General features: G+C 50.7%; 2 protein-coding genes across 6 annotated transcripts; one reads left to right on the forward strand and one right to left on the reverse strand.

Annotated features, from left to right (window-relative positions):
- Positions 1–3504: 3504 nt before the first annotated feature.
- On the forward strand, positions 3505–21575 carry RMND5B (required for meiotic nuclear division 5 homolog B). 4 transcript variants are annotated; one of them, XM_063810171.1, is made up of 11 exons: positions 3505–4046; positions 4229–4368; positions 11149–11437; positions 15625–15770; positions 15894–16034; positions 16657–16757; positions 16972–17138; positions 19161–19326; positions 20568–20670; positions 20764–20918; positions 21004–21575. In XM_063810171.1, exons 4-11 carry the CDS (start codon positions 15666–15668, stop codon positions 21065–21067), a joined length of 1002 nt encoding a protein of 333 aa, XP_063666241.1. In that variant the 5' UTR covers positions 3505–4046; positions 4229–4368; positions 11149–11437; positions 15625–15665; the 3' UTR covers positions 21068–21575.
- A 916-nt stretch (positions 21576–22491) lies between these two features.
- Positions 22492–27055, reverse strand: NHP2 (NHP2 ribonucleoprotein). Of its 2 annotated transcripts, XM_009450278.5 has the most exons (4): positions 26674–27055; positions 26507–26576; positions 23910–24015; positions 22492–22867 (listed from the first exon to the last, which is right to left on the reverse strand). In XM_009450278.5, the coding sequence occupies exons 1-4, from the start codon at positions 26831–26833 to the stop codon at positions 22742–22744; spliced, it is 462 nt and encodes a 153-aa protein (XP_009448553.5). In that variant the 5' UTR covers positions 26834–27055; the 3' UTR covers positions 22492–22741. The 2 variants fall into 2 exon arrangements, with proteins under 2 accessions (XP_009448553.5, XP_001147900.5); XM_001147900.7 differs by lacking the exon at positions 23910–24015 and having other exon boundaries at positions 26674–26966.

Below are 27055 nucleotides of genomic sequence, written 5' to 3' on the forward strand. Positions count from 1 at the left end.
TCTGTCTACTGTCAATTTTATTCCAGAGACTCAAATTATTGAAGCTTCGGAGAATACAGGGAATGTTTAAAACTTCTACGCTGGCAAAAAGTTAATTCAATTATTACTGAATTAATGGGAGAATTGATTGCTTTGAAGGAATCCTCCCCATCCCTAACAAAAAAACAAAAACACAATCTCTATGGGGAAAGATGGACAAAATCAACTATTTAATACAACTTGGTGCACACTTGAAAATAATACCAAGATGCGAGGATGGCCACATACTGGGGGAGAACCTCAACTTTGCTCACATCCTTCTTGGCTGTGAGGCAGGCCAAGGCTCCCAGAGAGGAAGTGGGGAAGCCTGGGGCATTTGCCAAAGCCTGTGAGGTCAGGTTGGCTGGAAGGCGGCTTGGGCCCCTTGGCACCAAGGCGAGGTTCAATCAACTCTCCACCCCTATGGCTTCCGTTTGGGCCAGGGCCACCCAGACTCCTCATGCTTGGGCAGGCATCTCTGGGATCCGCCCTCCTGACACCCCTGCAGGCACACAGTCCTGCTGTGGGCCTTCTCCCCTGCTATATATCATAAGGTTTTTGAGCCGCAGTTTCCTTATGTATACGTGGAGGACACTGGCTTCTTGAGTATCTCTGAGTACCTCCTGTGTGCAAAGCATATGGTGTTGGCGATAAGGCAGTGATGAAGACAAAACGTGGGCCCAGTGGAATTTTTTTGTTGTTGTTCGTTTTTGTTTTGTTTTGAGACAGGGTCTCACTCTGTTGCCCAGGCTGGAGTGTAGTGGTGCAATCTTGGCTCACCGCAACCTCCGCCTCCCAGGCTCAAGCGATTCTCCTGCCTCAGCCTCCAAAGTAGCTGGGATTACAGGTGTCTGCCACTATGCCTGGCTAATTTTTTTTTTTGTATTTTCAGTAGAGACGGGGCTTCACCATGTTGGCCAGGCTGGTCTTGAATTCCTGACCTCAAATGATCCACCCGCCTTGGCCTCCCAAAGTACTGGGATTACAGGTATGAGCCACCACGCCTGGCCCATGTTTGTTTGTTTTTGAGACAGGGTCTCTCACACTCTGTTATCCAGGCTGGAGTAGTGGCGCGATCACTGCTCACTGCAGCCTTGACCTCCTAGGCAGCCTCCCATCTCAGCCTCCCAAGTAGCTGAGACTACAGATGTGCACCACCACACCCGGCTAATTTTTGTATTACTTGTACAGACAGGGTCTCCCTATGTTGTCCAGACTGGTCTAGAACTCCTAGGCACAAGCATTCCTCCCTCCTCAGCCTCCTAAAGTGCTGGGATTACAGGCATGAGCCACCATGTCTGGCCCCAAAGAGGGTGATGGGAGTGGGGGCCAGAAGACAGAATGAACAAATAAACACGCAAGATAACTTCCAAGTGCTATAAAGAAAACAGGTCGGCTGGGTGCGGTGGCTCACGCCTGCAGTCCCGGCACTTCGGGAGGCCGAAGCAGGCGGATCACGAGGTTAGGAGTTCAAGACCAGCCTGGCCAGCATGGTGAAACCCCGTCTCTACTTAAACAATACAAAAAATTAGCCAGGCATGGTGGTGTGCGCCTGTAGTCCCAGCTACTCAGGAGGCTGAGGCAGGAGAATTGCTTGAACCTGGCAGGCGGAGGTTGCAGTGAGCCAAGATTATGCCATTGTACTACAGCCTGGGCGACAGAGCAAGACTCCGTCTCAAAAAAAAAAAAACAAAACAAAAACAGGGCAAGGAATGGTGGCTCATTCCTGTAATCCCAATACTTCCAAAGGCTGAGAGGGGAGGATCTCTTGAGGCCAAGAGTTTGCAACCAGCTTGGGCAACATAGGGAGACCACCTCTCTATTTTGAAAAAAAAAAAAAAAAGTAAGATGTGCAAAGGGGAGGGAGGGGGAGGCATGGGGAGGCATGGAGGATTCAAGGGGAGGATGGCCTGGAATGAGGCCCAACCAAAAAGGGAGCAGAAGTGGGCAACACAGAGACCTGGCTTTTTCTCCAGGGCTGTTCCTAGTCCCAGCTGAGGCCTGAGGAGGAGTGGGGACTTCTCTACTCTTTCCCTCCAGAGCAGAGGGTCTGGGATAGAAAATTCAATCTGGGGCTGGGTGTGGTGGTTCATGCCTGTAATCCCAGCAATTTGGGAGGCTGTGGTGGGTGGATCACCTGAGGTCAGGAGTTTGAGACCAGCCTGGCCAACATGGCAAAATCCCCTCTCTACTAAAAATACAAAAATTAGCCGGGCATGGTGGAGCATGTCTGTAATCTGTTACTCATGGAGCTGAGGCAGGACAATCGCTCGAAGCTTGGAGGTGGAGGTTGCAGTGAACCGATATCACACCACTGCACTCCAGCCTGGGCAACAGAGCAAGACTTCATCTCAAAAAAAGAAAAAGAAAATTCAGTCTGGACCTGGGTTTGGGGTCAGTGCCTGTTCTCTCCTCCTTCCTAACCCTCACCCTTCCTCCTTAGGGCAGATGGGCAGCTCCCGTCTTCTCCCCTTCCCCCGTTCCCCAGGACAGCGACCAACACAGGGCGGCAGGGTAGGGCTGGACCCCCTCCTCTGCAGAACTGAATTCTGTTGAATACCCAGTGGGCAGATTAAGTTCGGGCTAAGGGGACCAGAAAGGCTGGGACAGGAAAGGAGTTTTCTTTTCTTTCTTTTTTTTTTTTTTTGAGACGGAGTCTCGCTCTGTCGCCTAGGCTGGAGTGCAATGGCGCGATCTCGGCTCACTGCAACCTCCGCCTCTCGGGTTCAAACGATTCTCCTGCCTCAGTCTCCCGAGTAGCTAGGACCATGGGACTACAGGCGCCCGCCACCATTCCCGGCTAATTTTTGTATTTTTAGTACAGACGGGGTTTCACCATATTGGACAGGCTGGTCTCGAACTCCTGACCTTATGTTCCGCCCGCCTCAGCCTCCCAAAGTGCTGGGATTACAGGCCTGAGCCGCCCGGCCCAGAGTTTTCTATCTTTCCTTTTCTTTTTTTTTGAGACGGAGTCTCGCTCTGTCGCCCAGGCTGGAGTGCAGTGGTGTCGTCTCGGCTCACTCCGAGCTCCGCCTCCCGGGTTCACGACATTCTCCTGCCTCAGCCTCCCGAGTAGCTGGGACTACAGGCGCCCGCCACCACGCCTGGCTAAGGTTTTGTATTTTTAGTAGAGACGGGGTTTCCCCGTGTTAGCCAGGATGGTCTCGATCTCCTGACCTCCTGATCCGCCCGCCTCGGCCTCCCAAAGTGCTGGGATTACAGGCGTGAGCCGCCGCGCCCGGCCTGGAGTTTTCTTTTTTTTTTTAAGCATCACTTTATATTTCAAGAGCTCTCAGTTCTCCTGAGATTTCTAGGCTCTGTCCAGGATCCCTAAGCCTGTTCACAGTTCTACTTGAAGTTTCTAATCTTTCTTTTCTCATTAACCCAAACTGGAGAGAGGAAAAAGCCCATCATTTTCCCTGGACAGCAGCGCCTACTGGGAGTTTCACCCGCATTAACATGCAAACGACAGGCAAACTCCTAGTCATCCTTCCAAAGACCCTGCTCCAAAGCCCTGCGCACCTAGGCCGGTGCGCACCTAGCCCAGCCACTGCCCCTCACGGCCCCCGCGCCGCCCTCACTGAGCAGGGCGGACAGCGCTGTAGGCGTAACCACTCGGGGCTTGGGGCTTCTGACCCGGGAGTCGGGTGCTGGGTTGAGTGCGAGGCCGACGCCTCTGCCGGGTGGGGAACCCGCCCGCCGGCGAGGAGCGGTCGCGGCCAGGGGCTTCCGCCGACTGGGAGGCCCGGGGCCGGGCCGGAGGGACTCGGAACCTGGAGACTACCAGGCGCGACCCCCCAGAGGACTACAGGCGCGGCTCTTCTGGCCGCCGCCCGGTTCCCGCGGGCGACTCCACTCGGCACGCGCGGCGGGGAGCCTCGGCGGTCAGGCGCAAAGCCGCGGGCTCGTGGGACGGCCACCCCTCCGCAAAACCGCCAATGGGCGGGCCCGGGCCGCCGATCGCCCGCCGCGGCTTCCGGTTCCGATGACAGTGGCGCCGGAAGCCGGGGCCGGGGCTGCGGGGCGAGGTGAGAGCGTGCGGGCTTGGGAGCCGGCAGGTGCGGGCCGAGGGCGGGCACAGCGGCCGGCGGAGCTGAGGCGCGCGGCGGGGAAAGCTCGGCCGGCCTCCCGGGCCCCAGCCTTCTCCAGAACCCCTGCTACCCACGACTAAGCCCCGAACAATCTGCCCTTGGGCTTGTTCTCTTCGCAGTTGTCGGCCCTGGGCCGGGAGCTGGAGTCCCAGACTCATAGGTCCCGGCCCAGCCCCCGAAGAGCCGCCTCAGCCGGGGGGAGTTGCTCGGACTCAAACGTCCAGTCCTCGTGCGACCGCGCTGGGTCGGAAGTGAGCAGGTGCGCACCGGCCTCGGCAGGGCTTTGGAGCAGGGTCTTTGGAAGGATGACTAGGAGTTTGCCTGTCGTTTGCATGTTAATGCGGGTGAAACTCCCAGTAGGCGCTGCTGTCCAGGGAAAATGATGGGCTTTTTCCTCCCTCCAGTTTTGGTTAATGAGAAAAGAGAGATTAGAAACTTCAAGTAGGACTGTATAGTAAAAAAAAAAAATGGAGGAGGGCGATATGACAGGGTAACTGGTGTGAGGGTGGGGCGGAGGGGTCAGTATTAGATACTGTGGTCTAGCAGAGCATCTCTGGGGACGGGACATTTGCGTTGAGACCCAAATTAGGAGGCAGGCTTAGGAAGATACGGGAAGAGAGTGGTCCAGGCAGCGGGAACAGCCAGTGTGAAGGCCCTAGGGCAGAAATCAACTGAGAGTATAGTCAAGGAACAGAAAGAAAGCTAGTGTGGCTGGAGTATGGTAAGAAAGGGAAAGAGTGGTAGGAGATGAGGTCGGAGAATTGGGGTTTGGTCACATAGAGTCTGTAGGTCAGAGAGAGGAATGTGGAGTTTTTTCTAAGTACAGTGGAAATCTTTTGGTTTTAAGCAGAGGAGTGACATGTAGGGTAGAGAGTGGATGGAGGTCGCGGCTGCAAAAGCACAAGAACTGGCTGGGCACGGTGGTTCACGCCCGTAATTCCAGCACTTTGGGAGGCTGAGGCTGGCAGACGGCTTGAGCTCAGCACTTCAAGATCAACCTGGCCAACATGGTGAAACCCTGTCGCTCCAAAAAATTAGGCCGGGCGCAGTGGCTCACGCTTGTAACCCCAGCACTTTGGGAGGCCAAGGCGGGAGGATCACTTGAGGCCAGGAGTTCAAGACCAGCCTGGCCAACATGGTGAAACCCCGTCTCTACTAAAAATACAAAATTTAGCCGGGTGTGGTGGCAGGTGTCTGTAATTCCAGCTACTTGGGAGGCTGAGGCAGGAGAATCGCTTGAAACTGGGAAGCAAAGGTTGCAATGAGCCAAGATCGTGCCACTGTACTGCAGCCTGGGCGACAGAGTAAGACTCTGTCTCAAAAACAAACAACAAAAAAATTAGCCAGGTGTGGTGGGGAGAGAGGGGAAGAATAGGGACAAAAGGGAATACATAAATAAACACAAAGGAGGAAAGGCCCTGCATGGACCACTTACATGTGTCATGAACTCAGGAGTGTTCATGGTGGGACTACATGGTGCACCTGTAGTCCCAGCTTCTTGGGGTGGGGGGCTGAGGTGGGAGGATCGCTTGAGCCCAGGAGGTCGAGGCTGCAGTGAGCCCTGATTGTACCACAGCACTCTGGCTGTACCACAGCACTCTGGCCTGGGAAACAGATTGAGACCCTGTCTCTCTCTTTTTTTTTTTTTTTTTTTTTAATTTTTAAGCAACCCTATTAACTGAGGAGACCCTGCCTCACAAAAAAAAAAAAAAAAAAAAAAAAAAAAAGCGTTAAGAATTGGGTCAATGGAGGTTGTCTAATCTTTTTGTTTTTGTTTTTGTTTGTTTGTTTGTTTGAGACAGAGTCTCCCTCTGTCGCCCAGGCTGGAGTGCAGTGGCGCCATCTCAGCTCACTGCAACCTCTGCCTCCTGGGTTCAAGCAATTCTCCTGCCTCAGCCTCCCGAGTAGCTGGGATTACAGGCACGCACCACCACGCCCAGCTAATTTTTGTATTTTTAGTAGAGACAGGGTTTCACCATGTTGGTCAGGCTGGTCTCAAACTCCTGACCTTGTGATCCGCCTGCCTCGGCCTCCCAAAGTGCTGGGATTACAGGCATGAGCCACCACACCCAGCCGATGTTGTCTAATCTTTGTCAGGCAAAAGGGACCTTTATGATTTGCTCAAACTTCCTTTCTCCCTACACAGGAGCCCCTTGTTTCAGGATGCTAAATACTCCAGGATAAACCTCCATACATGCCTTCGTGGAGATTTTAATATTTCACTCATGTCTCTTTTCTACCCACTCCTACACGTTTGAGCTCAGGTTCTCCAGCGCAGTTAGGAAATGGATGTGTCATTTAATCAGCAAATGTGTGTGTGTTTTTTAAAATTTGAGACGGAGTTTTTGCTCTTGTTGCCCAAGATGGAGTGCAATGGTGTGGTCTTGGCTCACTGCAACCTCCACCTCCTAGGTTCAAGCGATTGTCCTGCCTCAGCCTCCTGAGTAGCTGGGATTACAGGTGCCCGCCACCACGCCTCGGTAATTTTTGTATTTTTAGTAGAGACGAAGTTTCACCATGTTGGTCAGGCGGGTCTCAAACTCTTGACCTCAGGTGAGCCACCCACCTCAGCCTCCCAAAGTGCTGGGATTACAGGTGTGAGCCACTGCGCCGGCCAATCAACAATTTTTTTCTTTTTTTGGAGACGGAGTCTCACGCTGTCTCCCAGGCTGGAGTGCAGTGGCACGATCTTGGCTCACTGCAAGCTCAACCTCCTGGGTTCACACCATTCTCCTGCCCCAGCCTCCCGAGTAGCTGGGACTACGGGTGCCCGCCACCACACCCGGCTAATTTTTTGTATTTTTTTAGTAGAGATGGGGTTTCACCGTGTTAGCCAGGATGGTCTTGATCTCCTGACCTCATGATCCACTCGCCTCGGCCTCCCAAAGTGTTGGGATTACAGGCGTGAGCCACCGCGCCCTGCCCCAATCAACAAATGTTTACTGAGCATCTACCATGGACCAGGCCCTAGTCTGGGCACTGAGGGGGAGAAAGGACAAGACTACATTCCAGCCATCGAGCAGCTCACAGACCAAAGGAGGAGGCTGACGTGGACAGGCTGTCACTGTCCTGCAGTAGCTGAGGACTCGATGGGTGTGGTGTGGCCACTCTTGCCAGGTTATGAAGCAGAAAAGGAGGCAGGGAGATTTCACTGAGGGCTCAAGGGGAGGTGATAATTTAACTACAGCTTACGTACTCTATACAAAGAAGTGCAGAGGGCACTCTAAAAATGGGAACAACTTGTGCAAAGGAAGCAAATACATTATTGCAAAGGGTTTATATGTCAACCATGGTAGTGTTGGGCAAAAGGTAACAGGATCTGCTATGTGTTTCGGAGGGTCATCCTGGTGGATAATTTCTGTATATGTGAGACCTTGGGGAGGAAGGCTTAGGACCAGTGGACATGAAATTTCAATCTATTAATCATGAAGTTTGTCAAAGACAAACACAATTCCTTGCGCCTGGTGAAGATGACTGACTGATTCAGGCGGAGTGGCTTGCTCTAGACACACTGAATTAACCTCCTGCATTTTTTGGATAGAATACCCACGAACAGTTCTGTTTTCTCAGTTCATTTATTTTACTTTTAAAAATTTGGCCAGGTGATTTGGCTCACACCTGTAATCCTAGTGCTTTGGGAGGCCAAGGCAGGTGGATCACTTGAGGCTAGGAGTTCGAGACCAGCCTGGCCAAAATGGCGAAACCCCGTCTTTACTAAAAATACAAAAATGAAAAAAAAAAAAAAAAAAAAAGCCAGGTGTGGTGGCGCACCTGTAATCCCAGCTACTTGGGAGACCAAGGCATAAGAATTGCTTGGACCCGGGAGGTGGAGGTTGCCAGTGAGCCAAGATAGCAGCACTGTACTCCAGCCTGGGCAACAGAGCGAGACCGTCTACAAAAAAAAAAAAAAAAAAAAAAATTACTGAGTTAATCACAGTCCTCAGTTCATGATACATTTAACTGGTCCATGCAGGCCCTTTTTCTTCTTTGTATTTATATTCCCTTTTGTCCCTATTCTTCCCCTCTCTTCTCACTGCAGGAAACCATTCTGATGTGTTTGGTGTATATCTTCTTTTTGTTTTTTGTTTTTTTGAGACAGGGTCTCACTCTTTTGCTCAGGCTGGAATGCAGTGGCATAATCATGGCTGACTGCAGCCTTGACCTCCCGGGCTCAAGCAATCCTCCGTCCCACCTCAGCCTTCTGAGGAGCTGGGACCACAGGCGTGTGCCACCATGCCCAGGTAAATTTGCCGTGTTGCCCAAGCTAGTCTCAAACTCCTGAGCTCAGCAGTCTGCCTGCCTTGACCTCCCAAAATGCTGAGATTACAGGTGTGAGCCACTGCTCCCAGCCTATATGCATATATTTTAAATTTACATAAATGGATTCTGCCTAGACCTCATTTTTTTCCACCTCAGTGCCATGTGTGGAGCTTGTCGATGTTGCTCTGGGTATATTTGGGATGCAGTTTCTAAATGCTCCACAGGTTTCCATAGATGCATCCCCCACATTTTACTTACTTGATTCCTCTAGTGATGAGGTCCCTAGATTGTTTCCCACTCCTTGCTACAATGCAGTCCCGTACCCATCTCCTTCCTCAGCTTTGTAAATAGAATTTTATCGCTTCTCCGCCTTTTCGCTGAGATCAAGTGTAGTAAATACAATTTCAAGATGCTGATTTGAGCTTGGCTTTGATAAGCCTGGTAGCTCTTGGTGTCTGACAGGGCCGGATTGTTTGACCTTCGTGAGGTCCTGGCTTTTTTGAGCCATGTTTATTTTTGATAAATTGTGATTCTAGTTCCCAGACACTCTTGGCCAACATTCTAGTGTCCTGCCATCTTCCCCAGTTGATCATTCTCACGAGCTCTGTGGTTAATTTTCTGTTTCTCATCATCATTAATGGTTGCTGTACACTCATTCCAACACAGATATTTGCTCTTTCCTTTCCTGGTGAAACAGTGGCCTGTGAAGCTGGTCCTGGGAGTACCTGTGATGTGAAGTACGTAGAGAAGGACTCTGAGGCCAGAGCCAGACTGTCTGGCTTCAGTTCAGTTCCCAGCTCCTCCACTTCCAGACGCCTGACCTTGGGCAACTGATTTAATCTTTGTGTCTCATTTTCTCATCTGCAAAGTGGGTCTAATCATTGTACCTACCTCATAGTGTTTTCGTGAGCATTAGGTAAATGAATTAATGTATGCAAAGTCATTAGAACAGTGCCTGGCACATAACAGGCTCCTATTTGGAATGTCAGCTGTGAATAATAGCAATAATAATAATTACATCATTTCAGATAGGAGACCCTGTTATATTTTGCCATAATGGGTCACATTCAGTTGCAGGGTGTTTATTCAGAGGGGATGGTGGGGGGTGGGTGGCATAGCTTCTGGACTCTCTGACTATAGATTCCAGCGTAATAGCATTAGCTGTAAGGAAAAAGGGAAGAAACACAGCCCCCAAGGCCCTGGGTGCCTTTTCACTGTCACTTGTTGCCTGTCAGGTTGGGAGACAGTGGCTACAGATGGATCAAGGTGCTGAGGCCGGGACTCATGCTGGTGGGAATGAGGGAATGAGTGAAGAGAGCCTGTGAAACTGGGAGGATCTTGGTGGTCACCTTGGACATAGGATTCTCTTTCTCTTTGATGTTCCTCTGTACCCTTCTTGAGAATGGGCATTGGGCTAGATCAGCTCTGTCACTGACATTCTGAGGTTTGCCCACGTGTTCAGTGTCAAAGGCTGCTCTGAAATGGAAAGGAGCAGTGGCCCAGGGTAGAAAGGACACAGAAGGAAGCCCCAGTGGTAGGGAGAGGAGATAGGACAAGAAAAGTCAACTTTCTTTCAATGGTATAATGAGGAGGGAAGGTTGTGTTGCAGCAAGAGAGGTTCTGGTCTGGTGAGGGAGGCAGGCCCAGTGACCAAAACTGAAATAGAAGGGTGCAAAGTGAGAGTAGAGGGAGCTAGGTGGGCACAGGCTAGAGACAGCTGCTGAAGACGCTGACGTCTGAGCTAACTCAGAAGTGATGGGCCAGCCTCTCAAGTAGTCGAGGAGGTAAGGGTGATGGAGAGCAGGCCAGGTGAGGAAGCAGCATGTACCAGGGCACGCAGCTATGAGACAGCAAGGGTTCTGTGCCTGTCCTCGGGTGCGCGGCGGGTGAGGGTGAGGCAGGAGTGCTAGGCAAGTCCATCAGGCCAGCATGGTTGGCAGTTATTCCCCAAGCTGTGTTTCCAAATACCAGCCACTCAAGGACGGCCTTTATGGTTTATGTTGTTACTATAGTACGTAGAAAAGCAGTTCCTCTAACTGTAAGAATGTGGCCATAATAACTCTATGAAAATACACGGGCCGGGCATGGTGGCTTATGCCTATAATCCCAGCACTTTGAGAGGCCAAGGTGGAAAGATCGTTTGAGCCCAGGAGTTTGAGACCAGCCGGGGCAACACAGAGAGACCCCGTCTCTACGAAAAAAATGTTTAAATTAGATAGGTGTAGAAGCACACTCCTGTGGTCCCAGCTAGTCAGGAGGCTAAAGTGGGAGAATCCCTTGGGCCTGGGGGGATCAAGGTTGCCATGAGCTGAGTTTGTGCCACTGCACTCTAGCCAGGGCAACAGAACAAGAGCCTGTCTCAAAAAAAGAAAATACATACGTGTAATATGACATTATGCAGTATATGGATTTCTAGTTAGATAGTATTGCCAGCTAAGGGCTCTGTGAGGCCTGCTCTCTATTCTGATTTAAAAAGGAGATGAACAAAAATTAAGGCATGAAAAGAGTTGAAAATGGAATAATAATTTTCTCACCACGATTAAGAAAAACCTTGTCCTCACACCAGCCTGCATCCTCCACTGGACACCCCAATGGAGTGAGGAGGTGGGATGTTATATGCTTACCAAAACATAGGTACATATATACATATATGTACAAAACATAGAACATTGATACATGATGTGGGAATGGTGAGAGGGATCTGAAGAGGTGGTCTGGGCACCCTGCCTGCCATGCCACCGTGGCCCAGATGGGGCCTGACCCAGCTGACCCTCCCCAGGCTGAGGCCACCATGGAGCAGTGTGCGTGCGTGGAGAGAGAGCTGGACAAGGTCCTGCAGAAGTTCCTGACCTACGGGCAGCACTGTGAGCAGAGCCTGGAGGAGCTGCTGCACTACGTGGGCCAGCTGCGGGCTGAGCTGGCCAGCGCAGGTGGGTGGCCACCCTTGCAAGTGCCCTGCGACAGCCTCCCTGAGGACATGGGAGACCCGAAGCTACTGAGTGACAGGGTTCCGGAAGGACGATGATGAGGATGTTGGTACCTGCATCTGTAGGCCTCCTTGAAACCGGGTAATGACAGTCTCTGAGCTACTTCAAAAAGCCCAACAAATTATTAATTTACCTGAGATGATTCCCATTTACATTTTGTTTTCAACTTACTTTTCTATTTTTAACTTTTTTTCATTTTATAATTTGTGTGTGTGTGTGTGTGTGTGTGTGTGTGTGTGTGTGTGTGTGTGGAAACAGTGTCTTTGTTGCCTAGGCTGGTCTTTAACTCCTAGGGGCTCAAGTGATCCTCCTGCCTCAGCCTCCCAAAGTGCTGGAATTATATGCGTGAGCCACCATACCTGGCCTATTTTTAGCTTTTAAGATTTTAAAGATAATTTCAAATTTACAGTTCCAAGAATAGTATAAAGAACTGATATATACCCTTTACTTGGATTCACCAACTGCTCATATGTTGCCATATTTGCCGTGATCATTACTTTTTAACCATTTGAAAATAAGTTGTAGATAACATAGCCCCAAGCCTTCAGTGTGTATGTCCTAAAATCAAGGGCATTCTCTTACATAAAAACAGCATAGTTATTAAAACCCAGAAATTGCCGGGCGCAGTGGCTCACGCCTGTAATCCCAGCACTTCGGGAGCCCGAGGCCGACAGATCACCTGAGATCAGGAGTTTAAAACCAGCCTGGCCAACATGGCAAAACTCTGTCTCTACTAAAAATACAAAAATTAGCTGGGCATGGTGGTGGGCTGCAGTGAGCCGAGGTCACGCCACTGCACTCCAACCTGGGCAACCGAGCAAGACTCGTCTCAAAAAACAAAATAAATAAATCAATCCAAGAAATGAAACATTGATATAATATTACCTAATAACTATAGTTCACATTTCTTTTTTTTTTTTTGAGATGGAGTCTCACTGTTGCTCAGGCTGGAGTGCAGTGGCGTGATCTTGGCTCAACTGCAACCTCCACCTCCCGGGTTCAAGCAATTCTCGTGCCTCAGCTTCCCGAGTAGCTGGGATTAAAGGCGCACGCCACCACCTGCAGCTAATTTTTGTATTTTTTAGTACAGGTGAGGTTTTGACATGTTGGCTAGGCTGGTCTCGAACTCCTGACCTCAAGTGATCTGCCTGCCTCGGTCTCCCAAAGTGCTAGGATTATAGGTGTGAGCCACCATACCCAGCCAGTGTAGTCAACATTTCAATTTTGCCATTGTCCCAGGAATTTTTTTTTTTTTTGATACAGAGTTTTGCTCTCATTGCCCAGGCTGGAGTGCAATGGCGCAATCTTGGTTCACTGCAACCTCCGCCTCCCAGGTTCAAGAGATTCTCCTGCTTCAGCCTCGCAAGTTGCTGGGTTTACAGGCCCGTACCACCATGCCTGGCTAATGTTTTTTTTTTGTATTTTTAGTAGAGACAGGGTTTTGCCATGTTGGCCAGGCTGGTCTCGAACTCCTGATCTCAGGTGATCCACCTGCCTCAGCCTCCCAAAGTGCTGGGATTACAGGTGTGAGCCACCATGCCCGGCTGTTCAGGAATTTTCATAAAGCATTTTAATTTCCAGTCCAAGAACCAATCCAAGATCACACACTGCATTTAGTTTCTCCTGTCTAATCTTTAGTTTTTTTAATCTGAGACATTTCTTCTGTCTTCCTTTATCTTCCATGACATTGGCATTTTTGAAGCATTAAGGCCAATTATTTTGCAGAACGTCTTCTCTCAATTTGGAGTTGTCTGATGTTTTCTCATTACTTAGGTTTTGCATTTTTGGCAGTACTTCAGAAGTGATTTGTTTCTCAGTGCATCACACTGGAAGACACAAGATGTTGCTTTATTGCATTATTGCTGTTGTTCACTTTTATTTTGGAGACAAGTTCTCACTTTGTTGCCCAGGCTGCAGTGCAGTGGCACGATCTTGGCTCACTGCAGGCTTGACCTCCTGGGCTCAAGTGATCCTACCACCTCAGCCTCAGAAGTAGCTGGGACCACAGCAGTACACTACCAGGCCCTGCTAATTTTTTTTTTTTTTTTTATTGTAGAGACAGGGTCTCCCTATGCTGTCCAAGACGGTGTCGAACTCCTGGGTTCAAGTGATCCTCCCGTGTCAGCCTCCCAAAGTGCTGGGATTATGATCCGCTGCACCTGGCCTGATCTTCACTTTGATCACTTAGTTAAGATGGTCGCTGCTAAGGTTTTCCACTGTAAACTTCCTAATTTTTCTTTGTAATCACTAAGTAGTTTGTGGGCTGTAATCCTAGCACTTTGGGAGGCTGAGGCGGGCGGATCACTCGAGCCCAGGAGGTTGAGACCAGGCTGGTCAACATGGCAAAACCACATCTCTACTAAAAATACAAAAATTAGCCGGGCATGGTGGCACATGCCTGTAGTCCCAGCTACTTGGGAGGCTGAGGCATGAGAATCGCTTGAACCCAGGAGGTGGAGGTTGCAGCGAGCCAAGATCGCGCCACTGCATTCCAGCATGGGTGACAAAGCGAGACTGTCTCAAAAAAAAAAAAGTGGTTTGTGGGGAGATACTTTGATACCATATAAATGTCCTGCTCTTTACCAAATTTCAGCCTACTAGTTTTAGTATCCATTAATGATTGTTGTGTGAATTATTACTAAGCTGTCTGCAACATGGTGATTTTTCCTTTGTTTTCTTTATACATTTATTAGTTGGCATTCAACTGAAAAGAAGCTTTCCCTTCTCCTTTCATTATTATCACTTCACACTCATATTCTTATTTTATTCAATAGGTTATAATCCATTGCAGTTATTTAATGTTCAAATTGTCTTAGGTCTGACCAGAGGGAGTCCCTGGTTCCTATGTCTTTTTTAAAAATTGAGCTATAATTCACTTACCATTAAACTCACTCTTTTAAAGTACTCTGGCCAGATGCAGTGGCTCATGCCTGTAATCCCAGCACTTTGGGAGGCTGAGGCAGGTGGATCACCTAAGGTCAGGAGTTCGAGACCAGCCTGGCCAACATGGTGAAACCCTGTCTGTACTAAAAATACAAAAATTAGCTGGGCGTGGTGTCGTGTACCTGTAATCCCAGCTACTCAAGAGGCTGAGGCAGGAGAATCGCTTGAACCCAGGAGGCAGAGGTTGCAGTGAGCCAAGATTAAGTCACTGCACTCCAGCCTGGGTGACAGAGCAAGACTCTGTATCAAAATAAATAAATAAAGTACAACTCTGGATGGGCATGGTGGCTTATGTCTGTAATCCCAGCACTTTGGGAAGTTGAGGCGGGTAGATTGCTTGAGTCCGGGAGTTTGAGACCAGTCTGGGTAATATGGTAACCCTGTCTACCAAAAATACAGGTATTAGCCAGTCTCATAACTCGGTCTCAAAATAAATACATACATACATACATAGATGAAAATTAAAAAAATAAAGTACAACTCAGCGGTTTTCAGCATATTTACAGAGTTGTACAATCTTCACCACTATCTAATTTCAGAACATTTTCATCACCCCCAAAAGAAACCTAACCCATTGACTATCTCTCCATTTCCTCCCTCTCCCTAGCCTCTGGCAACCACTAACCTCTTTTTTGTCTCTATAGATTTGCCTATTTTGGACAGTTCATATACAAGGAATCATACCACATGTAGCCTTTTGTGTCCGGCTTCTTTGATTAATAGAATGTTTTCAAGGCTCATCTATGCTGTAGCCTGTATCAGCACTTCATTCCTTTCTATGGCTGAATAATAGTCCACTGTAGGGATGTGCCATGTTTTTCCACTAGTTGATGGACATTTGGGTTGTTTCCACCTTCTGGCTATTATAAATATTGCTGCTATAAATATTCACTTACAAGTTTTTGTGTGGACATATGTTTTTATTTCTTCTGGTATATCCTTCGGAGTGGAACTGCTGGATCAGGTGGTAACTCTAGGTCTAACCTGGCAGTTAAACAGAATCCTATGCATGCTGTAGTCCATGAGTTTAAATAAACACTTGACCCATAGTAAGTGCCAAATCATCTTCATTTCACAGCAACCTGTAATTTCACAGATGAGGAAATGAAGGCTCCCAGAGGTGAACTGGCTTTTCCCATTTGACCAGTTCCAAGTCAGACAGTTAAAAAGTGGCAGGACCTGGAAAAGAAGCTAGTTCTTTCACCCTGGCATTCAGGGCTGCCTCCTGGGCTACGGGGCTGGCATTTAGAATAGAGCTAAGGTCTGCTGCCAAGGCAGGTGCCCCAGTCTGCCTCCTCTGTGTCCTTATTCCACTTTCTCTGCAGCCCTCCAGGGGACCCCTCTTTCAGCCACCCTCTCTCTGGTGATGTCACAGTGCTGCCGGAAGATCAAAGATACGGTGCAGAAACTGGCTTCGGACCATAAAGACATTCACAGCAGTGTATCCCGAGTGGGCAAAGCCATTGACAGGGTGAGCACGTGGCCGGCTCCAGGCGTGGGGTGGGAGCACCCTGAAGCTGGGATGTACAAGGACTCAAAGGAGAGCCAGCAAGAGTGCCCGCATCACCAGGCCCTGTCTCTCCTCCTTCGTCAGAACTTCGACTCTGAGATCTGTGGTGTTGTGTCAGATGCGGTGTGGGACGCGCGGGAACAGCAGCAGCAGATCCTGCAGATGGCCATCGTGGAACACCTGTACCAGCAGGGCATGCTCAGCGTGGCCGAGGAGCTGTGCCAGGTACAGCCGGGCTGGGCGGGCGCAACAACCTGCCTGCTCTGCCTTTCACCTGCTAGTTTTCACTATATGAAGTCCCTGCCATTCTCAAATCCATTTATTTCCTAAAGGAAATCAGCAAGTAGAAGGTAGCTTTAAAAACGTATATGATGAAAAGAGAAGTTACTCATTTTTAGTTAGAGTTGGTTGCCAGCCAGGGCTCTGAGCTGAGGCCTCATATCCCTTTATTGAAAAGGGAGATGAGTGAAATGACAAAGTAGTACTTGTTAGGTGTTACAGACACACTGGCGGTAAAAGTAAAGGTTTTCCCTCCTGTACTAGGAGGATTGAAGAGGAGTAATTTTCTCGCCATGCAACTCAGTGCGTAGCCTGGGGACTGTCTCCACTGCTACGGTTGTGGGGTGGGGTTTGCAGTCTGCACTCGAGGTCAGCATGTCATACTCAGCCTCCCCAGGACTGAGATGGGAACAAGAGAGGCCCAAGTGGCTGGCAGGAGACCAAGCTCCTCAAGCAAAGCCCAGCTCTCTGGCCTGTCTTTGGCGGGTGAGCTTTTATTATGTGCATAGCAGAGAACTTTGGAAACACCATCTTCCAGTGGTGGGATCTCTTCTCTCTCTCCTTGTAGGAATCAACACTGAATGTGGACTTGGATTTCAAGCAGCCTTTCCTAGAGTTGAATCGAATCCTGGAAGCCCTGCACGAACAAGACCTGGGTCCTGCGTTGGAGTAAGGAGGCCCTTGGGTGGGCCAGCAGCACTCTGCTTCGACCTCTCAGGGCACAGGGCTTGACTGTGGTCTTCATTTCACCCAGATGTACTTGACTTGCCTGCAGCCCTGTCTCAAGAGCCTCACACAGGCTTTTGGGGCCGTCCTCTCAGGTGTTGGCTCTCAGGTCCTAGCCCCCACCAGCTCTACACTAAACTGGCCCCTTTCTTCCCAGATGGGCCGTCTCCCACAGGCAGCGCCTGCTGGAACTCAACAGCTCCCTGGAGTTCAAGCTGCACCGACTGCACTTCATCCGCCTCTTGGCAGGAGGCCCCGCGAAGCAGCTGGAGGCCCTCAGCTATGCTCGGCACTTCCAGCCCTTTGCTCGGCTGCACCAGCGGGGTGAGTGCCCAGGCAACTGGGATTGTGCTGCCTGGCCTGACACATGTCTGGATGTGGTGGGTTACATCAGGCTGCCAGTCCCTGCACCCATGTGGGGCTGTCTGTTACACAGATGCCTCTCCCCAACTAGAAACTTCTCTGACCCCTCCTTGTGTCCAGGATGAACTCTAGACTCCTCCTCTCTCACATCTGCCATACCTTTAGTTTATAGCTTCAGCGCAGACCACCCAGGGTCCTCGTGCCTGCTATGCGCCACACCACACTCAGAGCATGCCATGCCCGTCCCACCTGTTCTGCCTCGTATGCCTCCCTGACCTGTGTGGCCTATGGAAAAGTCCTTTAAGGAAAAAAAAAAAAAGGCCAGGCGCGGTGGCTCACGCCTGTAATCCCAATATTTTGGGAGGCCGAGGTGGGCGGATCATGAGGTCCATCTTGGCTAACATGGTAAAACCCCATCTCTACTAAAAATACAAAAAAAATTAGCTGGGCGTTGTGGCGGGCGCTTGTAGTCCCAGCTACTAGGCTGAAGCAGGAGAATGGCATGAACCCGGGAGGCGGAGCTTGATCGCGCCACTGCACTCCAGCCTGGGCGACAGAGCGAGACTCCGTCTCAGGAAAAAAAAAAAAAAAAAAAAAAAGACTTGTCTGGGTGCGATGGCTCATGCCTGTAATTGCAGCACTTTGGGAGGCCAAAGCAAGGGGCGGATCACTTGAGCTGGAGACCAGCCTTGGCAACATGGTGAACCCCTGCCCCTGCTCCCATCTCTACAAAAAATAAAATAAAAAAGACTCAGTTGAGCACTCTTCCTGTCATGCTACAATTTCCAAACCTGGAATCTGAGTCTCACCTATGCTTACAAGTAGTAACCTGTACTAACTTGTTTTTTTAGTTCCACCTCATATTTATTATTTTAAATTTTATCTCAAAATAAATATGAAAACCAAGCCATGATTTATTATTTATTTTTGAGACAAAGTCTCACTCTGTTGCCCAGGCTGGAGTGCAGTAAGTGGTGTGATCCCGGCTCACTGCAACCTCCACCTCCCAGGTTCAAGCGATTCTCCTGCCTCAGCCTCCCGAGTAGCTGGGATTACAAATGCCTGACACCGGCCGGGCATGATGGCTCACACCTGTAATCCCAGCACTTTGGGAGGCCGAGGCGGGTGGATCATGAGGTCAAGAGATCGAGACCATCCTGGCCGACATGGTGAAACCCCATCTCTACTAAAAATAAGAAAAATTAGCCGGGCGTGGTGGCGGGCACCTGTAGTCCCAGCTACCCGGGAGGCTGAGGTAGGATAATCAGTTGAACCCGGGAGGCGGAGGCTGCAGTGAGCCGAGATTGCGCCACTGCACTCCAGCACTCCAGCCTGGCGACAGAGCGAGACTCTGTCTCAAAAAAAAAAAAAAAACACACACACAAAAAAAACACACACCAAAAAAACAAGTGCCTGACACCACAACCACATCTGGCTAACTTTTTATATTTTTTATTAGAGACGGGGTTTCACCATGTTGGCCAGGCTGGCCTCAAACTCCTGGCCTCATGTGATGCACCCATCTTGGCCTCCCAAAGTCCTGGGATTATAAGCATGAGCCACCACGCCCGGCCCCAAACCATGATTGAAGTTTTAGCTAGATACTGCTGCCTCTTGAAAGCTCTTAACCTGGGGTTGCTCTAAATGGAGATTAGTGTGGAGACACCAGTGCCAACCTGAGGACTTATTTGATCCTTGATGCAGTTGGGGAGGAAAGAGAACTGGAAAAGAACTGTCCTCATTCCTGATTCTGTGTTAGTAATGCCTGTTCTCATCCTGCAGAAGCAGCCTGGACCTCCACCTCCCCAGTGGATTTTACAGTCAAATTTGCCTGAGGGCATTTTCATCCCTGCTCAGTCTGCTCAGGGGCTTGGGAGCCGCCGGGCTCAGCATATTGTGCTGTGCTGCACAGTCCTGCTGCCCGCTTGGGGGTGGACCCAGAGCCCTGCACCCCCTGAGCTGCCCCCTCTGGTTGCCTTGTAGAGATCCAGGTGATGATGGGCAGCCTGGTGTACCTGCGGCTGGGCTTGGAGAAGTCACCCTACTGCCACCTGCTGGACAGCAGCCACTGGGCAGAGATCTGTGAGACCTTTACCCGGGACGCCTGTTCCCTGCTGGGGCTTTCTGTGGAGTCCCCCCTTAGCGTCAGGTACAACCCAGCCCTGTGAGGGCAGCACAGGTGGGAGGGTAGAGAGGGAATCATCATTTGCCAAGGCCCTGCCATGTGCCAGGAACAGTGCTCGGTGCTTTCAGAGACCGAAACTGGCTTTCTTAGTCATTCTTCAGGAGAGGAATTACCTGTTTTTACAGTTAAACTGAGACTAGGAAGAGTTATGGCCCGAGGTCACCATGAGGTCAGTGGCATGGTCAAGGTTCCCATTTTGTAAGGTCTCCTGAATGAGGTCCCTGCCTCTCTTGCACCTCACCCTGGATCATTGCAAGACCTTCCCAGCTAACCCACGCCCCTCTGCAGCCCGCCTTCCTCATGACCTAATGTCTTAAACACCACTTGCCTTCAGGGGAGATGTGAGTGGTTGAGTAATATGTATTCAGCACTGCTGCTGACACCTCCCTCAGAGCTCCCAGCAACCCTGGGAGGGAGAGCCACTGTTATCCTCCTTCTACAGATGAGGAAATGGAGGCCCAAGATGTGCACGCACTTGCCCAAGGCCTCGCAGGGAATAATGGGCACTTGAACCTGACCCCAGAGCCACACGCTCCGCCACAGTGGACAGCTGTCACTGTGTATTTAGACTGTTGATGGCACCTCAATATAGTGGACGGATTCTACGCTCATCTAATTTGTTACCATGGACTCAGTTTATAGAACGTCATTTCCCAGCAAGAACAACATCAGCACCTTAGGATGATTCTGTTGCGCAGGACTCCCCTGTGCACTGTGGGGTATTCAGCATCTGAGGTTCCAGCCAGTAGGCTCCCTTCCCCATGCAACTGTCACGAGAAGGGAACCCCAACCTCCATTTGTTAGGCGGCCTAGTTGATAGCCACCATTATAAAGATGTGTTATGACTACACAGCAGGGTACGTCCTACAGGCAGGCTGGGGCCCTTTGGAACTGCTCACTGTTCCCTAGTCACACCAAGGACTTTTCAGTCATTAGGATGAGCAGATATCTGCCCCTAGAGCTATAGGAAGTCTTCCCTGTAGGTTCTCAAATTTTGGGGTGCATTAGAATGAGTCTCTAGAGTCAGACATACATAAGTACATATGTGGCACCTTATGAACAATGTGAGGGATCTTTGAGGACCGATTTGACTGTGCACCATTTTAGAGCCCTGTCTCAAGGTCCATGCTGAAGCATGGCGCGCTGGCCCTTTTTGCCTGTCTGCTGTGATCTGAGCCACTCTAGCCCCTGTTCCTTGTCTGCAGCTTTGCCTCTGGCTGTGTGGCGCTGCCCGTGTTGATGAACATCAAGGCTGTGATTGAGCAGAGGCAGTGCACTGGGGTCTGGAATCACAAGGACGAGTTACCGGTGAGGCCTGGTCTGGGGAATCGTGGGCAAGAGGCACTGGGGAGGACAGCCATGACAGGAAGTGGAACTCACCCGCTTTGCTGCCCTTCCCAGATTGAGATTGAACTAGGCATGAAGTGCTGGTACCACTCCGTGTTCGCTTGCCCCATCCTCCGCCAGCAGACGTCAGATTCCAACCCTCCCATCAAGCTCATCTGCGGCCATGTTATCTCCCGAGATGCACTCAATAAGCTCATTAATGGAGGAAAGTAAGTTCCCCGTGCTCTACTCCACCTTGGCTTGGCTCTCCTACTGGCCACCCCTGAGACGTTCTCGGTTCTCCTCCCTTTGCAGGCTGAAGTGTCCCTACTGTCCCATGGAGCAGAACCCGGCAGATGGGAAACGCATCATATTCTGATTCCTACCTGGAAGGAATTTTGTTGAAAGGGGTTTTCACCTGTGAGCCTTGGTCTGTCCCGGTAGGGTGGTCAACTTCAGTGGACTGTGGTTGGTTTCAGAGCGCCTGGCTGAGGAGTTCCACTGAGGGGAGCGCTGGAGCAGCCCTTTGGCAGAGGCTGAGGAGGGAGATGGACCAGCCCACGCCTGGCACCTGGCTCCATGGCATAAGGAAAGGGAGATGCTGGCCTCTGTGCTCCTGCTGTCTCTTCCTGTTTCTGTTTGACTTAGTAGCAACCGACAGAGTGGCAAGGGATTTGGTCTTCAGCAGTGGACATCCTTCCACCCCTGCCCTCAGCCAAGTCTCTTGCTGCCATGCCAATGCTATGTCCACCCTTGCCCCTCGGCCCAAGGGTGTCCAGCGGTGGCCCACCTCTTCCTCCCACTACAGCCTCAACAGTATGTACCATCTCCCACTGTAAATAGTCCCAGTTAGAACAGAATGCCGTTGTTTTATAACTTTGAACAAATGTATTTGCTGCCCTTCTCATTTCTCCTGGCCAACCTTTAGCCTCACTGACAAATTATGACCACATGTCTACCACACACAGGGACTGGGCACGGCCTGGTGGCTGCTGCAAACAAAAACATGGCCAGCAGGCATCCAGTGTCCAGGCAGGAAGAACCCAACTTGCATCCCTGACTGCGGGGAGCTTAGATGTCAGACCCCGGGCAAGGTGCTTTTACATATACCCATACCAGATCTTACTAACTCCATAGGAGAAATCCGTGTAATGGGATTCAGGAAAATGAAGTAACTTGCACAACAGGGCTCACAGCTGAGAAAGGAGAGAGCTTGGAGTTTTAACCAGATCTGACCCTCAAGCCCAAGCTATTTCCAGTTTATTCCAGGGTGCCTGAACTTGGCTGTTATGTATACTGAGTCCTGTGCAGGGCCTCTGACAGCAGGAAGGGGCCCCAAGTCTAAAATACTTGAAGGGATTGGGTTACTAGGGCCATTATGTTAAGCAAGAGAGCTTGGGGGGATGCATTTTAGCTTCATATTCCTATTTAAAATGTGCTGTGTGGGTGGGTAAATTGCTTCCATAAGCTTCACAGTGGCATTTAAGGCTCCTGGGTTAAGTTAGGAATGGGGGAGTTCCTGATGTGGGGGCTTTAGGCTTCCATGAAGTGGGTCTGGGCCCCCTGCCTTACCTCACAGCCCCCATCTACCCTGGAAGAGGGAGTTGAAAATGCTGGGATAGCAGCAGGATCAGTTCTCAGCTTGAGCCAAAGCACCCGGCCCTGGGCAGCTGAGCATCAGCACAGAACCCTCTGAGTCCTTCGGGCTCTCTGCTGAGGAAGACTGCTTCACTCTTCCCGCCCACCAACTCGCTGGCCCAACCAGCAGCTGCTGCTTAAGAAAACACCCACAGACTCACCACATTTTAGTCTTAGCATTTACTTTCCCCACCCCACATTCTTGGAACAGCCTTTAGTTCTACAGGAAATGGCACTGATGGACAGAAGACTAGCATTACCTTCATGAAAGGGCTGTTAGAGCTGCCTGGGAAGAAGGCGTGCCTTGGGGAACTGGGAAGATGCCGTCAGTGTGGGTGGGCAGGAGGACAGCCAGTCGTCCTGCCGCCAGCCCAATAGCTTCCAGCGGCAGGTGCCCAGGTGCTACCGGAGCCCCTCATAGGGGTAGGGGCAGGGACTGCACCTCCTCCAGGCACTCATCGTAAGCCTCCTGGTACTCCTCATGGGGCTTGACCATTATCACACAGGTGGGGCGCTTGGAGCCTGCGGCTGCACCCAGGTCCTACAGAGGGGAAAGAAGTGCTGTTTGGAAAAAAGCTGTACAACCTGTATGCCAGGAAGTCACCAACTGATGACCCACCAGCCTAATCTGGCCCACAACCATGTTCTGTTCGGTCCATGTTCTATTTAAAAGCATCTTGAATTGGTTGCCATCATTTAAACTCAATCAGACTTTGAAGGCATGGTCCAGCCACACAGGGCCTACATTCCCACATGGCAACTATGAAAGGGCTCCAGCCCAGCAGGGGCTGTCCCAGTCCCTGCCACCCCCACTTCCTGTGCCTCAGATCTGGCCCCTGCTACATAAGATAAGGACAGCTACAGGTCCCTCTGAGCCTAAACCCACCTAACCAGACTAACATGGGTGAAGCATCTTAGCTTACAAAGCTCTTTCACATACATCTATCTCTTTATTCTCATAGTCCACAGATAACTGACTATTCGGTTCTTACCATCAGGCCAAACGGTAAGTTCCTTCAGAACAGGGCCTCCTGCTTTATCCCAAGAAGTGATACTGTAGGTACCCAAGATCCATCCCCAGCCTCTATTTTTTTTTTGAGACAGGGCCTCACTCTGTCATGCAGTCTGAAGTGTGGTGGTGTATGATCATGGCTCACTGCAGCCTCGAACTCCTGGGTTCAAGTGATCTGCTTTAGCCTCCCAAGTGGCTGGGACTACAGGCATGTGCCACCACACCCAGCTAATTAAAAACATTTTTTGTAGAGATGGAGTCTCACTTTGTTGCGCAGGTTATTCCTGAACTCCTGTCCTCAACTGATCCTCCTGTCTTGGCCTCCCAGAGCACTAGGATTACAGGTGTGAGCCACAGCGCCTGGGCTGGGATTCCCACTTTACAAGATGGGAACTGAAATGCAAGAAGTAACATATCTGTAGTCCCAAAACTAAGAAGATGTGGAGCTGAGAATCCATCCAGGCCTGTCTTAGCTCCAACACTCCTGGCTCTTTCCCACACTCTCCTGCTATGGCAGACTATCCCAGACACCCCAGTGCTGAGCAAGGTCAGGGGGCCACGTGCTCCTTACCGTCTTAGAGGGGATATAGACATAGGGCAAATTTCGGTCCTCACACATGACTGGGAGATGGCAGTATACCTCAATGGGCAGTGTGTCTCCTGCCAAAACCATGATCCTGAAATGAGAGAAAACACTGTCATCTCTGGCTTGCTCCTTCCTTCTTTCAGTTTTAAGTGCTGCCCTGGGCTGGGTCTTAGGGATAGAGACAAAATTATGTTTGGTGAGCTCTTTGGGGGTGATCTCTACCTCTTGGCAACATACAGGTGCCACCAAAGTGATGTAGTGCTCGGACAGGTGAAGTACAGGATGGGTGCCAAGGTGTATGAGCTCAGCTCTCTTTGGAGAGTCAAAAAAGGGTTCAACCAGGAGGTGAAACTTGAACAGCACGCTGATGGATGTGTGTCAGGCAGCCCACGGAGGGGCTGGGGCGGGGGTAGAGCATGTGGTGCGAGAATCAGAACGGCACCAGACACAGCCGAGAGACTGGCAGGGGACACCCCCAAGACCTTGAGTACCAGGCTAAGAAGCATGGGCTCTGTCCCAAGAGTGACAGGCAATGAAAGCTTGCCAGAGACTCCTCAGCCAGGGTTCCTAGCTGGCCAGGTGTCAAGGCTGGGGGGCAAGGGCCTCAGGAGCCTAAGACACAGAAGGAAAAGTCTGCTCTCCCATGCTGGATAACAGGCGGACACACAAGGACAGAGCCCTCGGCTGAAAGAATGCTTCCGCACTCCTAGTGCTCCTCTGGGCCCTCTGCTGGCTCCCCTTCTGTTAAGCGCCTTTAACTGTGAGTGTTCCTCACAGCCTTGTCCTCGGCTGCCCTCTCCTCTCAGGACCTTCTTCCTGGCTGACCGGAGCCACTGCCATGGGGTCAGGTGCCATCTATGTGCTGAAAACTCCCAGATCTACTATCTCCAGCCTGGCCCTCTCTCTTCCATGCTCCAAACCCCTATAGCCATCTGCCTATTTGACAGTTCTCCTGGTGTGGGGAGGGGTGGAAGTCATGTGTCTCTACAGCACCTCAAAAACTTACCCGGAACCAAACTTGTGATCTTTCTACACAAATCTGGTCCCCCTCCACTGTTCACATCTCAGATTGGGCCCTCTGTCCCTCCAGCTGGGCATGTCAGAACCTAGAAGTCGTCAATACCTCCCCAATCTCCACATCTAAAAGTCCTTTCAAATCTGTCCCCTTTAACTCTGTCTCCACCATCACCTCTCCAGGACTACAGTAGTCTACTACCTGAACTTTCCCAAACCTACGCGTACCTCTCTAATCCTTTCTTCAATTGTCAGAAAAATCTTAGGGTGTAAAAAATAATAAAAATTATGTCACTTCCTGGCTTTAACCCCTAATAGCCTCCAAAGTGCTGAGTATAAAAACTAAATTTACTGTGGCCTACAATGCCCCCTAAGAAGGTAGCACTTCTGCTCACCAGACCCTCTCCTGCCCAGAGGCCCACTCTTTCTTCTGGCAGGATCCTCCCACCCCGCCCCCCCCAAATTAATCCCTGTGTCTTAAGAGCTCAGCTCAAATGTGACTGCTGAGGGAAACCCCCAGATGCGCCCTCCCCAGCTAGGTTAGATGCCGTTGAGCATCAGGTCTGCCCAACATTACTGATCTCTTGAGCACCTACAGTTTCACTTCTTGGGTTAAAGCAAGGAGGCCCTGTTCTGAAGGAGCTTACCATCTGGCCTGAGAGGGTGATAAAGGGAAGAAAAATGTAAACAAGGTTCAAACTTTGATAAATGCCATTAAGAAAAGTGGGGTGATGAAGTAATTATCATTGCACTCTGTTATTTTCCTTCATGGCTATCTATCACAACTGTAATTAGTTGTGTGTGTGTCATTATCTGATGAATGAATGTCACTGTTTCCCCCATAACACAGTGCCTGAAAAAGAGTACATTCAATTGTTAAGGCTGCCAGGCGCGGTGGCTCATGCCTGTAATCCCAACGCTTCGGGAGGCTGAGGCAGGAGGATTCCTTGAGCCCAGGAGTTCAAGACCAGCCCGGGCAACATGGCGAGACTCCTCTGTCTCTGCAAAACAACAATAACAACAGCCAGGCGTGGCCAAACCTGTGGTCTCAGCTATTCGGGAGGCTGAGGTGGGAGGATCGCTTGAGTCCAGGGGGACGAGGCTGCAGTGAGCTGTGATCGCACCATCGCACTCCAACCTGGGTGAGAGCTAGACCCATCTCAAAAACAAACAAAAACGTTAACGTTCAGTTCCTTAAATACAGAGCCGGCGAGGGGTCATCCCTAGGACTGAGATTCAGGGCTGAGAGGATTAGGGCGGGGGCCGGAGGTAATCTGAGGCAAGGAGCGGAGCCCGGGGAGGAGGGTCCCTGAATTAATGAAGGTGGGTCTACTCTACGGGACTTAGCTTACACAATTCGCTTCACTTTGGAATTCACTTGGAGCTGGTATACGTGGTGCACCGGTATTGTTGTACCGGTATTGTACCAAAGGGACTTTACCGACTGCTTGATTGGCTTCTGTATATGGGGCTAGGTCAGAGTTAACCTTTTTACTGCGCGCCTACTAAGTAGAGATTTCTCCGTTAACGTTTAGAAATGCAAAATCCAGAGGAAGGAAGGTTCTTACCCTTTTTCTCCTTTGTTGACAAATTTCTGAACCTCTTTCACCCCGCGCCGAATCTGCTTCTGCTTCACCGCTGCAACGACAGAAGAGTCGGTCGGGGGCCTCGCTCAGCCACCCGCGCACCCATCCCACCCGCGCACCCATCCCGGCCACGCCGCCGTCCGCCTCACCTTTCTTGATGCATTTGTAGAGCTTCCGCGTGAGGCGGCGAGAAGCCAGGGGCTGCGCGATGGGGTTCTGGTTGACCAGCAGCTCCTGGTAGGTGCGCTCCCCGGAACACGCCTCCGCCTGAGCCTCGGGCCCGTCGGGATCTGCCTTTATTTTGGTCATCGCAGCGGCCGCTGAAACCTAGTCCCAGGGAGGCGAGCCCACGCGGTCCACAGCTTTAGGCATCACTTCCAGGTCATCAGCTGCGCGAGAAGCCGCCGTACAACACGGCCAATCAGGAAAGGAAGTCTCCGACTCAGCCCAATCGTTGACGCCCAGCTTCGTAACTACGGAGAGCGGAGAGGGGCGGAGTCATGGTCCTTAAGGCGGGGCCATCCCCGGACC

The sequence above is a fragment of the Pan troglodytes genome, chromosome 4, assembly GCF_028858775.2.
Source record: "Pan troglodytes isolate AG18354 chromosome 4, NHGRI_mPanTro3-v2.0_pri, whole genome shotgun sequence".
Lineage (NCBI taxonomy): Eukaryota > Metazoa > Chordata > Mammalia > Primates > Hominidae > Pan > Pan troglodytes.